Source organism: Lissotriton helveticus, chromosome 7, assembly GCF_964261635.1.
Source record: "Lissotriton helveticus chromosome 7, aLisHel1.1, whole genome shotgun sequence".
Classification (NCBI taxonomy): Eukaryota; Metazoa; Chordata; class Amphibia; order Caudata; family Salamandridae; genus Lissotriton; species Lissotriton helveticus.
Window position 1 is genome coordinate 801,065,136 of NC_136068.1, and position 15,065 is coordinate 801,080,200.

Consider the following 15,065-nt stretch of genomic DNA (forward strand, 5'->3'; position numbering starts at 1 on the left):
TGTAGCCCAACTATAGCCCAGTGACAGAATGACCAATCAGCTTCGCAAACCTCCGTTACGCGAAGCGGAGCGCTGTTACAGATATATATCTTTTTTTGAACGTTAATTTCTCAAAATCCACTAGAGCACATATATTGAGACCTAGCAAAGGCACATCGGGCTACCAGTCCCTAATATTTTACCAAGTTTCGTGCAAATCCATTCAGCCGTTCGATTATTATTATAATTATTTTTTTTTGCCCCGCGGGGCCCTTTTAAAACCTCCACATCAAACCTAGGGGGTCAGCGAGGATCTACTATTCCCCCTTATGGTCATTTGCCCCTTCGCTTTGGCCTCCTCTTGTCTCTCGATCCTACCGAGAGACAAGATGGCGGCCGCTACGGACTATTTGGAATGTTGACAGACGCCGGAGAACCAATCAGCTTCGCTTCACAAAGCTCCGTTGCGCGAAAAGTACGCGTCCTGGAGCGCTGCCCGGTCCGCTGTTACAGATAAATATCTTTTTTTAAACGTTAATTTCTCAAAATCCACTGTAGCACATATATTGAGACCTACAAAAGGCACATCGGGCTACCAGTCCCTACAATTTTGCCAAGTTTCGTGCAAATCCATTCAGCCGTTCGGGCTAAAAGTGAGGCCAACCGCCCTATGGAAAACTCAATGTTAAAAACACGTTTTGGGACCCCCTTTTTTCTCGGCCCCCCCTTGATGAACCCCCCCCAAATTTTCAAGGGCTGCTCAGAAACAAAATGTGCCATTTTCCTGAAAATTTCAGCCAATTCCGTCCACAATCTCCAAAGTTATTAGACATAGAATTTTCAAAAATCCCATAGAGAAAAAATCCTAACTATATATACCTACTGGCGACCGCCAGTAGGTAATATATATATATATATATATATATATATATATATATATATATATATATATATATATATATATATATATATATATATATATACTTAAAGAAGGATAATAAATAATTGTTAGGATTACCATCATACTTTATAGTGATTATTGCTGCTATCTAATTTTGTTTAAGGTACTTTTGCACTTTATAGTAAGTTAATATTCTTACTAAGGTGGTGAGGCACATTTCCACTTTATTGTTTTGGCACTTTCAATAGAGCACTCTACACTGCTTACTGATAAGTTGTGATAATAGATGTGAGAGACATAGAAGGAGCATTTATGCCAATATTGTAGATGGGCGGCAACTTCACACAGGACAAGTTATCAATGTGCATGGGAACATAAGTATTAACAATACAGGTTTTAACAGGTATTTTACAGTGATTTTAAAACCATTGAGTATATGTCTTATGCAATTTCACATTGATGTATTTATTTCTGCATATATTGATATGTGTATATAGTTATTATTATTTGTTTAAGCTGTCTGTAGTGTCCATTTGTATGGTAAAAGCGCGTCACTTTAATTAAGCTGAACCCACAATGCAACATTGTCATGTGATCATGGCCGTGTTCGGCCGAAACGTGTTATGGCAGGCAGTCTGAAATAAATTTACCAGCACAATATTCTTGTAGGTCTATAATCTTGGGCTCGATATTCAATAGTGCAACCACCGAAAGGACTAAAATGTCGGGAACAGAAACCACCACATGTGACCACCACAGCTACAGGGAGGATAGGAAATCCTTCAAAATCAGAATCCTTAAGGAACTGTAAACAGTTAGGCCAATAGTATGAATCCAGAACAGCAAGCACACTATGGAACAGAAATAACAAGGCAAACGGTCCTAAAAACTGGAGGCAGCAGAATGACAAACCAAAAATACACCATGTCTTGCAACCAATGACTCTCGGCAAGTGAAGGCTGAAAGCAAAAGACAGTGGACAAACTAAGGTGGGAGGTAAATGGATGTATGACATCACAACGCATGCTTTCACAACGCATGCCTTTACAACGCGGTTTTCACAACGCATGCCTTTACAACGCATAGTGCTTTGGGGCGCTGGATAGCGAATAGTTTAATTTACTATTCCAACTCCAGTCCCCGTGGATAGTATGGAAGGTGTTGGATAGTAAATTAAACCTATTCCCTATCCTAGAGCGCCCCCCAGCGCAATGCGTTGTAATGGTTTACGTTGTAAAAGTTGCATCGTAATGGCACTGCGTAGTAAAAGTTGCGTTGTAAAGGATGTCTCCCGAGGTAAGTATCGGTCCTAAACCAAACCTGTCCCACACCTAAGCTCCTTTTGGGGCCTTGATATCGAACAGCCCTCAAAAAACTCACATATCTCCACAGTTGAAACAGTACTTTTACTGAAATGGGTATGAATCCAGATGTGAATCCAAAGGGAGATCCTGGACCACCCTGGTAAAATGGAGCAGTACAAATGGGCATAGCAATGCATGGACACAGCTAACCCCATATGCCTGGTGATAGAATCTGATGAATCAAGAACAGATCACAGAAGCTGCCTGGTGGTACCAATACCATCGGACACCACCTCCACAAAGAGGCAGCTAACATAATCTGAAAGGAGCGGAAACACAATTTCCAGCATCTCCTAGAGCATATAGGAGTAATAGCACATGGCCACATGGCACAGCAGGAACCATGGGTTAGACACCATGGCAAGAACACTTTCCTCCCCTACATATCAACTCAAAACTACTACTCAGGCCGAGACTAGTGCTACCAGATTCAGGGATTCAAGGACCAAAGAGATAGACAAAAGAGCTGGTTCATCCACAGCTGGATGATACCCATGCAGAATCCAAGCACTAGTAGTTAGGGCAGGTCTACCCCATGCTGCCCAAATTTGGATCCTGAGTGCCTCAAAGACGGGAAACAAGGTTTCTGATTAGGACAAACAAGGCTGTAGGATCTCTATCAATAAGTCAATGCTCACCTCCACTATAGTTAGGGACTGAAGTTTCCTCATTCAAAATAGAATTGAAGAAAGGAAATAGTCCGAAGGGAGATTTTGAAGAACAATCTAGGCTGAACTCTGAGACAAATCACTGGCAGGGAGAAAATCCAAACAGCACACATTCACAAAATCAGAAGAAAACACTAAAACAACCCCCACTTCCACAAAAATGGTACCATGATGGACAGCCCCTTGAAGCCAATACTAGACGTCAAAGAACACCCATAGTCCTGGAACTCAGACAGCACTTTAACTGTGAGTGCTTCACCCAAAAGAGTGGAAACAGAATTAGTGGATGAAGTCAAGGAAAGGGCCTACAGATAAGAAGACCTGCTCCTTAAGGGGGAGTGATTCCAGACAGGCTTAACACTGCTCAAATAGAGAGACGTGAAATGGTCGTCGGGGGTCACAGGTGCTGGAGTGGGTGCTGGGGGGTGTGACAGCTCTGCCCCTCTGTGAGGTCCCTGAGATACATCTGTATGCTTACTCCAGGAAGGTGATGGAGAGAAGAGGTCTGGTAAGAAGTCTACAAGACCAGCCACAAACTGGGTGTCTAACAATCAATCATTGCCAATGGAACTACAGAAAAATCCAAGAAGAGACTCTTGATCCCAGTTGAAAGACCCCAAAAAATAAACTGACATCAATATACTTGGTGGCACATTAACTGACTGTGATATCATGACCTGTGGAGGAGCTGGAGTCAAAGGCGAGTGCCACATCCTGGTACAGTAGAGCTATTCCAAATGTTTCCGGTCCAGCCGGGAACATAGAGATGATTCTTGATTTGAAGAATCTGCAGGTAGAACTATCCATGAGAAAGGGAGGAATCTGAGAAGCATGCATGTGATCAAAAGATATCAGTAGTATGTAGACATGTCAAAGGCACAAAGAAGCATAAGTGAGCAAAAACTTAAAAGTGAAAGACAAGGAGACTCCAGAGGCATGGCTAAGCATGATGGAGAGCAGAAACACGGAGGTGAGGAACAGACAGGCTTCCAAATCCCAGAGGTAACCAACCCTATAGGTAAAAGATCTGAGAGTGAAAACTTCTTACACATGGATGTAAGGAATGCTGGAGGGAGAGTGAGAGTGGAATGTCAAGTTATAGGTATCGCATACAGTGTACAAAAAACTCAGTCATAGATTCAATAGGGAGAAAGGAAGAGAGAAATAAATTACGAGAGCGAATGACACAAGGTTTATGGGTGTAACAGAGATACCAGAGGAGATGGCAAGATAAAAAGGCGTCAAACTCACAGATGGTAGGAAAGAAAGAACGAGACATCTAAAAGAGAGTTAAAGGGAGGAAGAGTGAGAGAGCAGGAGAGACAGAGGGTAGCTAAGTACATCTGTGGAAGAAGGGTGAGCAGGCTAATAATTAGGACACTGCAGGAAAGTGGGAACTTATAAACACAACCGCATTTACAGCAGGTTTGAGGCACTGAACCTCCCCATGTCTAAATCCTCCACCACCCTGCCATTTCCCTGTGATGACTCGCAGCAATAATTGCCCTTAGGTAAAAGGGCTTTGATCTTCATTTAAAAATGATTACGGAGAAACATATTTGGGTAATTAGAAACAACAAGGCTAAACAGAACAAACTGTGTACTATAGTTTTAGGAACAGGTTTATTAAATATACTAGAACGGTATGGCATTCAGATTTATAGATAAAACATGTTCCCAACAAGCACTGGTAATCCCAAAAAGTCTGGGCTGCATTGTGATGTATGTCTGTAAAATATACAAGTAGGCACAGGGTGACACTGTTATTCCATGTATATGAAATTGTTGCCCTCCTATTCATGACATAAGCTCATGTAACAGATATTTAAAGTTATCTGGAGCCTGACACAAAAAGTATGCATGGGGGCCGAATCACATAAGCATTTGTGAATAATGAAAGTACTACTTCAGGTATGTTCTTTTACATACTCTTTAATGCTTTTGCAAATTGGCCCCTTTCCAACTCCCTATTACTAAAAGTGGGAAGAGAGCACAGTCTTTCTATTTGTACCAATTGTATGAGTATTCCATGAATAATTATTCTCATTTTAGACGCTTTGGGATTAACTCTCAAAAGCATGTAATAGAACACAATTGGCTACTGCAGGAGTACTAATTTGCTTCTTCCAAAATATATTTGTGAATAGGTCCCTATGTTTATGCATGGGGGCTCCATATTGCATGAGTCTCAGATTCCTTTCTAATGGTTGTCTCAGGACACTTCACAGAACAGCTTACTCTAGGAAGGAGCTCAGTTTTTTAAAAACATAGGGCCTAATGTTCGTACTAAACATTCGATAAACGCCACAATTTGGGCACCCGACTTTTACCGAATGGATAGTTTGTAAGGGAACCACCATATGTTCAAACATGCTGGTTCACAAAATTCCTATTTGCAGGAGGTTGCAATTTGACCTGCCTCAATAATATGCATGAGGCAGGTCATAAATTATGACACACTACAAATCCCTGGCATCTCAGTAATGGTAGTCTGCTGGGGTGAGCAGTCCTTCATGTCTTTAATTGCTTTTAAATAAATAAATCTTTTTCATTAAAACATTGCCTGTTTTCTTTATAGGAAAACTGGATGCATTTAAAAAGAAATCAAAAGAAAAGTTTCAAAAAACATTTTTTTACAAGTAAGCATTTGGGTCCCAGGGATCACTACCTACGCCTAAAAATGTTTTTACAGCATTGGCAAAGGGGAAGGCCTCCCAGAGGGAGTGCTCCCATTTGAGAGTGGCTTACCACCTCGTTCGAGGTTTCAATACTCAATCATTGATTACCATTAATACATGCCATATGAAATCGTGAATTGAAAATTTGCAATTCTGTATGTAGTCGCAAATCCATTTTTTTTGGGGGGGGGTTGAACATACCCAAAAGTTATTTTGCGGTCACAAAGGCTCTGATTTTGCGATTCAGAGTCTTTGCGACCGCAAAATAACTTCAAATATAAGGTCCTTATTTCATAGGAAGCAATGAGCAGCCATCTGAAAGTAGCGCTGCTGCACTCTTAATTTACTTGAACTGTACATGAATTGATAGCCTATAGCCAAATGAGTATCCCATACAGTGAAAGTTAGTGAGCCATTCATCTCCCTAGGTGACTGAGAGAAACATAAAATGGGATGAATTCAAGATGAAAATTTAGACCGGAAAGTTGCATTTACATTTAAGTATATGTACCTCATGATACGAGAACCTAACGGTAGGTAATCACCAGCCTTTTTTGACTTGGAGTATCACCATTTGCACAGGAAATGGAATCTGACACATTTTAAAATAGGTGATCGTTTCTGGGCAAAAAACACTTTTATTAGTGAGCAGGTAAAAGTTAATTAACGGCAGTAGCAAAACAATTGGAGATTTCTTTTATACCCACCTGCGTGTCAAGAATGCGGCTCAGCCTGATTTCTCCTCAGTGCCTTAAGGGAGAGCTCATAGGACAGAAACATGGCGGCGCTCATTGGAAATCCTCTTACTGCATTTACGGTAATACCCCTGCAAAATACCTGTTCAGAATATATGTATTTTCAAATATCAGAATGAAATATTCTTAACATAAACATTTAACAGCCAAATTAGAAAATGTTTTGGTACACTTAGATCATTGTGTATTCTGCTGAGATGGAATCGAGCTTAGTCAACAGCACGAATTTCACTGAATTATTCATGACATAATAACGTTGTCATTTTAGTATTATCTTTTCTGTTATCCACAAAAATACAAACGTATACAATAGTTGCATACCTTTTCATTTTAAGCCACACAGTAATGTAAAAAAAAAAGAAAAAGAAAATAACTCCAAAACCCCACACCTAAATCATAGGAACCAACAACTTTGTAACAGTTGTACAAAACTCAGCCTTTTCATATATTGTGATATAACATTGATCCATCCATATTATTATTATTATTATTATAGTGTCTTTTATAAAGCGCGCAGATACCCCAACGGGGTGTCCCGGCGCTGAATGGATGATAACCGACTCATAGGCTAGAAATTATTTGCAAAACAGAAAAGTTTTCAGAGATCTATGGAATTCTTGTTCTGAGTTGCTTCTACGAAGATCCAGAGGTAATTTGTTCCATCTCAGAGCAGCACCGAGCTCAAAGGACTTTCCTCCCGCTCGGGCTTTTCTGTGTCTTGGGGTGGCCAGTAGGAGTTTGGAATTGGAACGAAGGGTTCTCAGATTACTGTAGGGTCGCAGGGTAGATTGAAGGTGCGCCGAGCCGAGGCCCTTTGTGGCTCGAAAGGCGAGTACCATCGCCTTAAACTCGATCCGTTTGCCCATAGGGAGCCAATGTAATTCCCTTAGGTATGGGGAGATATGCTGTCTGCGAGAAAGGCCACCAATTAAGTGTGCAGCAGCATTCTGGACTCTTTGAAGTTTCTGGAAAAGACCTTTATTTAAACCCAGATACAGACCATTGGCATAATCGAGATGGGAAATGATAAGGGCATGAACAATGATCTTTCTGTTAGCACAGGGTAGATAATTAATTAGTTTCTTTAAAGTTCTTATCTTGGCGAAACATGCCGCAGAGACCATTTGCACCTGACTGTCAAAAGATAGTTTGTTATCCCAAAGGACTCCTAGGTTTCTCACAGAGTCCTTTGGGATCGGAGCGGAGCTCAGATCTTCCGGCCGCCACAGGTTCGAGCTAAGAGGGGATGGCTGATTAAAAAAGAGCACCTCTGTTTTCCCACCATTTAGTCTCAGAGAGTTGAGGTCCATCCAGCTGGCGATATCTCTCAGACAAGTTTTGAGAGGATCAAAAGAACTAGGGGAGGGATCCTTAAACGTAAACAGCAGCTGGATGTCATCCGCATAGGACGTTGTTTTAATGCCTGAGCGAGAGATCAGCTCAGCCAACGGTGAAAAATACACATTAAATAAGAGTGGGCTAAGAGAGGAGCCCTGGGGGACACCCCATTTTAATGGTCTAGGTGTTGAAGTAAAAGGGGGGGTGTAGACCTGTTGTGTACGGTTGGACAGAAACAAGCTGATCCAAGCGAGGACCTTGCCCTGAATGCCAATCTCCTGCAATCTATTAAGCAGTAAAGGGTGAGAGACGGTGTCGAATGCTGCCGATAAATCCAGCAGCACCAACACCGCCCTCGATCCCTGATCTAAGGTCCAACGCACAGAGTCAGCCATCTCAAAGAGAGCCGACTCCGTGCTGCAGCCCCTGCGAAAACCATGTTGGGAGTCATGGAAGGGCCATTCCTCTCAATATAGCGGGCCAGTTGCTGATAAGCAAGCCGTTCTAAAATCTTGGCCGGGGCCGGAAGAAGGGAGATCGGTCTGTAGTTAGCCGTATCCTCGGGATTCGCAGTGGCCTTTTTCAAGATATGGATCAGGAACGCGTGTTTCCATGCCTCTGGATAAATCCCTGAACTAAAGGAGGAGTTCCATATGGAATTGAGGAAGGGATTTAAAAAAGAGGCTAACACTTTATAGTATTTGGCAGGCCACGGATCCCCAGGGGAGCCTGATTTGCATCTAAGTAGCTCTAGAAGGGAAAGCTCAGTCGAAATTTCAACAAATTCAGTAAGTGCGGGACCGGCTGAATGTGGACTAGTCCGGACCCTGAGAGGATCAGTGTTGTCTTTGGTGGGAAAAGAGGCCTGAATCCGCGCAATCTTGTCCTCAAAGAACTCCGATAATTTAAAACAGAGTTCCTGGGAGACAGGCTGCTTGCGGATCAGAGCTTGAGGGTTAGTGAATGATCTAACAATTGAAAAGATTTCTTTAGGAGCATTGCTCGCTTTGTCAATCCTGTCTGCTAAAAATGTCTTTTATGTTTAATAATCTGTTTCCGATATTCCTTTAAGGCTTTACGATAATTGATTTTACTATCATTAGAGTAGTCCAATCTCCAGCGTCTTTCCAGTACTTTACAGGCGGACTTGGCCTGACGAAGTTCATCAGAGAACCATGGGGCCGCTGGGGTGGATCTAAAGGTTTTTATCGGCCTAAGGGGTGCCAGAGAATTAATAGCCTTACTGATCCATTCGTTGAAATGGATAATACGTAAGTCCAAATCTTCACTCGGGTCAGGATCACTATCTTTAAGAGGATCTTCAAGGGTTTGTGATGTAATGTTGCTCCAATTTCTCCCAAGATTCCTCGGGATGGAAGAGGGACGATCAGAGCGAGAGAAAAAGGCAGAGAATGGTATTAAAAAATGATCTGACCATGTGACGGGGATAGGATCATCAATTTTCAAACTTGAGAGATTGGAAAAAATAAGATCCAGAGTGTGTCCAGCTTTGTGGGTGGGATGAGCCACTAGCTGGGGCAGATCACAGGCTAAGAGTGTTGATAGCAAGTTCGAGCTCAAAGAGCAAGAGAGGTCGTCAGCATGGAGATTGCAGTCTCCCAAAACAGTAAAATTAGCATAACGGGTGGTTGCTAATGTGATGTAATCGAGTAGAGCCGGGAGATGAGAGGGGCTGGAATTAGGCGGCCTATACAGCAGCAAGCCTGCAAATGAAACAGACGCAGAGAGGTGAATACAGAAAGGAAGCCCCTCAATATTATCGATGGGATTAAAGTGGGGAGAGTTAATGGTCCACTTGTCTTTATAGACAGTAGCCACTCCTCCTCCTCTTTTTCCGCAGGGTCGATTGACGCATATAATACTGAAACCTTCCAGGATCGCCAGGGTGATGGCAGGGTTGCTCTCCTCGTGTAGCCATGTTTCCGTTAGGAACAAAAAGTCCCAGTTATTATCTATTAAAGATTGCTGTATGTCAAGGGAATGCTTAACTAGTGACCGACAATTTATGAGAGCTCCCTTAATAGGTACAGTCAAGGACGGACCTCGGGTAGGAGGCCTGAGGGACCGAGGATTCATTAAAACGAACTCACAATGCCTGCAGGTTATATACGATCCACAATTGGTGGCGAGATCAACCCGGCTTTGGGGGCAGGCCTCAGGGCGAAGGGCCAGGATTTCCAAGGGGGAATAAATGTATCTAGACTGGGTAGAGTAACTAACAGCATGCCTGGCCCCGGCCGCGTCATGGTCGTGGACGGGGGCAGACGGTCTTCCCTTTGGCTTCCCTTCGGCGCGCCTAAGGCGCGGCCGAGTAGATGGGGCCATTTTGTACTGAGGAGGGCGGGGGAGGTAAACAACTAGACCTCCACCCCGAGCCTACCTGCAATATGGCCGCTGTGCTTCCCTCTTCAGCGCCTAATCGGCTGAGGGGACGGAGACCTCCAGTAAGGTGGGCGTCCGATTCTAGAGGCAAGCGATGTAAGTGCAATTTAAAACAGAGTGCAATATATAACGCCTTTTTATACTGGAAGAAAAACCCTATATTTATATTGACTTCTGCCCCTGTTATCAATACAAATATATGCAAGCCATCTATTTATAGTCCTTAGATGTAGCATATATGTAGCTCTCTTAATTAAGTTACCAAAAATTGTGTCTGGGATCAGAAAACACTGGAAAGAATCCCATCAAGAGGCACTTACTTTCACCTGAGAATAATAAATAAATAATCGAAGGCCCTGATTAGCTAAAATCTTGCACATACTGTTTAGAAATAGTCGAATCATATGTCCTAAGTCATAAGTCTTTATAAAACTTGACCCACAAAAAAAGAATTACCTTTCCATTGCAACAGCTAACACAATCCCACTATCAAACAACAGTTTGACAATAAGGTGTCAGATGACTTGTCATCCACACTAACAACTACCACTCCCAAAAGACATTTGCAATGTTTTTTCAATGAAAAGTTATATTTGCTCCTGTAAATTATGCTTGCATAAATTATTCATGATTTCTGTGTGGGTATTTTTTTGCAACTCAAATTTTATTTAGCTGAAATTGGCTAACATTATATTAGTCCTTAATAAACACCTAATTCGTCCTGATGGAAATTCTGCAGAAAGTACAGTGAAGTGCACAGTTCAGTCGTGTAGTCAACAAACGAGTATATAGGAAGCAAAGTATTTTATAACCAAATTCACCAATTTAGAAGAAATGATTGTTACATCAAAAAAATTGGAAAACTAACGAACTTTCCCAAATCCACTCATTCATAATGGCAACATTTTATTGTAGACTTGATTAAATTGTGAAAGGTATCACTCACACCCAATCAGACATACACATACTCGCACACAAATTACACAATGTATACATAATTCAGGAGCCACAATAAATGAGTACCGAGGTTCTGCATAAATAGAATGTGCAGCATATGTCAAGCTCTGTGCACTGGGCTCTCTGAATCCCAGCACTTGCATGTTCTCAACTAGGACTGTTTTTGTAATCAAACAGTGTTGTGAATCTATCTAGCACCCTAATCAAGATATCCCCGATTCATGCCCTTATATGGTTATAACAACACATATCCTTATAAAGGCATAGGAATCATGTCCATAACTAGTCATAGCCCATGCAGTCCAAATACGGCAAGGCTACTCCCATAGACTCCTAGAAAGTACAACGCGTTCTTTAAATAAACCAAGCCTCCAGCAGCCCGGGAAATCCCCCTACTTTTGTTTTGATTTAAACAAGAACTCCTGGAGTCCAGAAAGAACTGTTAGTTCTTAGTGACGTCTTATGTCCAACCTTACGTCAAACCCGGCACCTTTCAGGTATAAATATACCAAAGTTGCCTTAAGCAAACACACGGTGGTTTGGAGCAGAGCGGCTATCTACTTGCCAGACGCCCAGCTGATGCGAGTGCCGAAGGAAGCTGACCCTCCCATTTGACGCACTGAGAGACGCTGTCTTTTCTCCAGCCGAGAAATCCAGCTTGCGGGTTGCGGGGAGATCGAGTCCCGAGAGAGAGATACAAGACCTCCTTCATTCTAGAACCAAGGTATGGAGCTGACTAAACCCTTGAGAGAATTCTTGATTCAGATTCTTGGCAAAAACCAACTTAACCTAAACTGCAACTTACTTACTCTTTCCCACGTATTAGGCTTAGGTCAGGTACACCGGGGTAGGCGTATTTTAGCAGTACCAGTTGAGTACGTTTAGTCAATGATTATTATGTATGTATATATTTTATCCGTTTTAAAGTATCATATGTCTCAGAAACCATATCAATGCTTTTACAGTATTATTTCATAATACTCCTTTTACTGTACGCACTTTACTTCATGATAAGTATTGCACTTGTGGCATCTCATTTCTCTTGCATGAGAAAGAAGACTGCTCAATAAATAACACCTTTTATTGAAAACGCCTGTCTCTCCATTTCTCTGCGCTCCTGGTGAAATTAAGCATGCACGATTGACTGAGTGAAATAGTTGTCTATTGTTTTCACACGACTCTAGAGATATACTCTTTATTCTGAGGGAGCAAAGTTGTCATGTTTATATGGTTGTCAGAAACTAATCCCCTCTTGTCTAATCAGGAAAGTTAACTCCTTCCCCAACATTCAAGATTGTTTCTAGTGACCTCTGAGCTAGTCTAACATAGTCAGTATAGACCTAGATGACCTCAGTCCTACGTCTAAACTGCTGTTTATGTTATTCCAATGCGCAGAGCCTATTGGGAATATAGGAACTACACTACAACAGTATCCCTCTTTTAGACAAATTTTGTAGCAGCCAACACTCCTGGTTGCCCCAGGAGGGGAGAGACATCATTCCGGATGTTGCAGGGGGGGCTACTTTTCCTGTCACCCCCTGCATTTCCTCAGTGCTTTTTTAGAACGATGGTGGGATGTGTGTGGGATCTGCCTGGGCCAAGGGTGGGCCCGTCCATGCCCCTCGGAGCCCAGAGGAGGCTGGGCCCCCCTCTAATGTGGTAGTCTTCAGTCGTCCAGGTGTAACAGAGTAACAGAGTATTGCCTGAAGATGGGGAAACGGATGACCAATCCTGCGATCCATGGAGGTGAGTCCAGTAACACTTTGGACTCTTTCCTCCTATGGGTTTCTGATGCATTGGACAAAAAGATTAAAAATACTGAGTGCTGGCTTTCTATGGGGGAGCCTGGTGCGACAATTGATTATCTAATACTGAGATCTTATCTGTGGCTGTGAGTGAACCCCCTAATGCCAATCTAACAATTACCAGCTCCAAATGCCAGATCCCTCTGAGCCCCTGATTGGGCAGAATCTTACTTTCTCCTTCAATACCTTCCACCAAGAAGAAAGAAGGAGGGGGGAGATTGAGCAAGACCCTTACTGTTCATTCGGGCTCAACTGTAGCTACCCCTTTAATATCTGAGTTATTGATCCATAGAGTTGAACAGTTAATCACTAACCCATTACATCCTTTTTGGAGAGACTTATTAACATTGAGTCTAACATAGCTCTACTTATTTAAATGGGGGAAGGACATGACAGAGTGACCCGATCGATCAGGCACTTGCTGCATCTTCTCATAATGATCTGAATGTGTCTCCCCAGTGCCACCAAAAAACCTATAGCCCCTTGAGCTTTAATGGGGGCTGGAGATGGGGGAGCAATCAAAGGCCATCTAACGACTTGTACTCCCCACATGGTGCCAAGGGACACTATAAACCTAGCCCATCACTCATCCCAGACATCCCAGACAAACAACTGTCTTCTGCCTCAATCTGTTTCTACTCGTCTAAATGCCCCACAGTTACACAGGACATCGAACGACTTGGACTTTCCAACCCCAATGACGAGGCCAGAAGAAGGGCACTTAGTCGAACGAAAAGGTCAAGCAGACACTCAAACGAGATTATCCCCCCCCCCCGCCAGCAACCTGCCCATATGTGATTATTTTGGCAAACGTCCCCTAGCTAAACAGAAATCAAAAGGAATCAACTGAACAAATAATTTCTAAAGCATACCACTGGATCAACAAACATGTGGGTCCAGAGGGACATTTGCTCCAGAACTATAAACCTAGAAGGGTGGGCTGGGTAGGAAACTCAGATAAAACCTTCATGGGGGACTGTGTGGTAGTAAACTTTAAGTTGTATTTTATGGTTCAGCAACTGTTAAGATTATCACTCAAAGGGCCCTCATCGGACACACAGATGTTCAGATTGCCGGCTTTTTTTTTTTACAAACCAGTAAGGCAGAACTCCTGGGGTCAGGACCCTGTGGTTCTTTCTAGTCTCCTTCATCCAGAGATTAAATATCCCCCCTTGATGCAAGTTACTAATCCCCTCCCAATTCGCAATCATTTCACTGCATTTGCAGATCTTGAAGCCTGTGACAGACAGAGGGTGAATGGGAGGATTCCTATTCCTGCAACCAGCTATGATATAGAAGGGCCAGACCATTAGGTAATTGCTTGGAATATTGCAGGATTGGGTTCAAAACTGTCTGATAACGAATGGATAAACATCATTACCACTTACGATTTGACAGTTAACAAGAAACATGGGAAACTGGCCCTATCCACTTAGATGGCTACCGTTCCATTAATACTCCTGCCCTTCTGTCAAAAACCGTGTTGCGCTACGGGAGGGATTTTGACCTTGATCAAAAATACCCTTGGATTGCAAGTTTTATCCCCCCACAATGATTCCCCTTAAAGACCCAGGAGGTAATACTGTGCTCCTAATTATCCCTCATTTGACCCATAACCCTCATGGTGTTGCATTAAATAAACTTCTAATTATTAAAGATTTAGAAATTAGGAATCCCATCAACACGAGCACAGGCTTGCTTCAAAAAACATTTGATACCGTCTGCCAGGGTTTAACCATCGATTACATGATAGCGTCTGAATCTCTCAATAATAGTTTCTAACATTCAAATTAAGTTGCTTAACTATAGTGATCACGCTGCTATTTCCTTTCAATTGGTATGGGAAGGTATATACACCAAGCAGACGAGGCACGTAAAACCCAACAAAACAAGGAAAAACCGGATTATTCTCAAATGGCCACAATTGAAAATTGTCCCCATGGTTGTTGCAAACAGACATAATGAAATTATGACCTGTCTAGAATCGGATTGAGACATAACCAACCAAGGTAATGTCTGACTATGAGTCAATACTTGACGAGATAAAAAAACAATCTAAGCAAGGACAAACCTGCAGCCCCTAGATGCTTTGATCAAAACTATACCAGATCTCTATCAAACCAACATAAGGCACTTAAGACTATCCCAATAGAGCTCCCGGCTCGAACTGTACCCCAATAGATTCTTTTTCTGAGCAGCCAGATCTTTGGGGTCCGG

The 15,065-nt window shown here is 42.5% G+C and overlaps 1 protein-coding gene across 2 annotated transcripts in view; it reads right to left on the reverse strand.

The window, feature by feature from the left end:
* Positions 1-15,065, reverse strand: part of SLC25A48 (solute carrier family 25 member 48) — a 388,984-nt gene that overhangs the window by 19,009 nt on the left and 354,910 nt on the right. For both annotated transcript variants that reach the window (XR_013598678.1, XM_078653233.1), the window contains one exon: positions 6,298-6,427. Coding sequence is in view for 1 of the 2 variants with exons in the window: in XM_078653233.1 (XP_078509359.1) it covers positions 6,305-6,427 (123 nt within the window). In the remaining variant the exon portion in view is untranslated. The remainder of the gene's footprint in view (positions 1-6,297; positions 6,428-15,065) is intronic.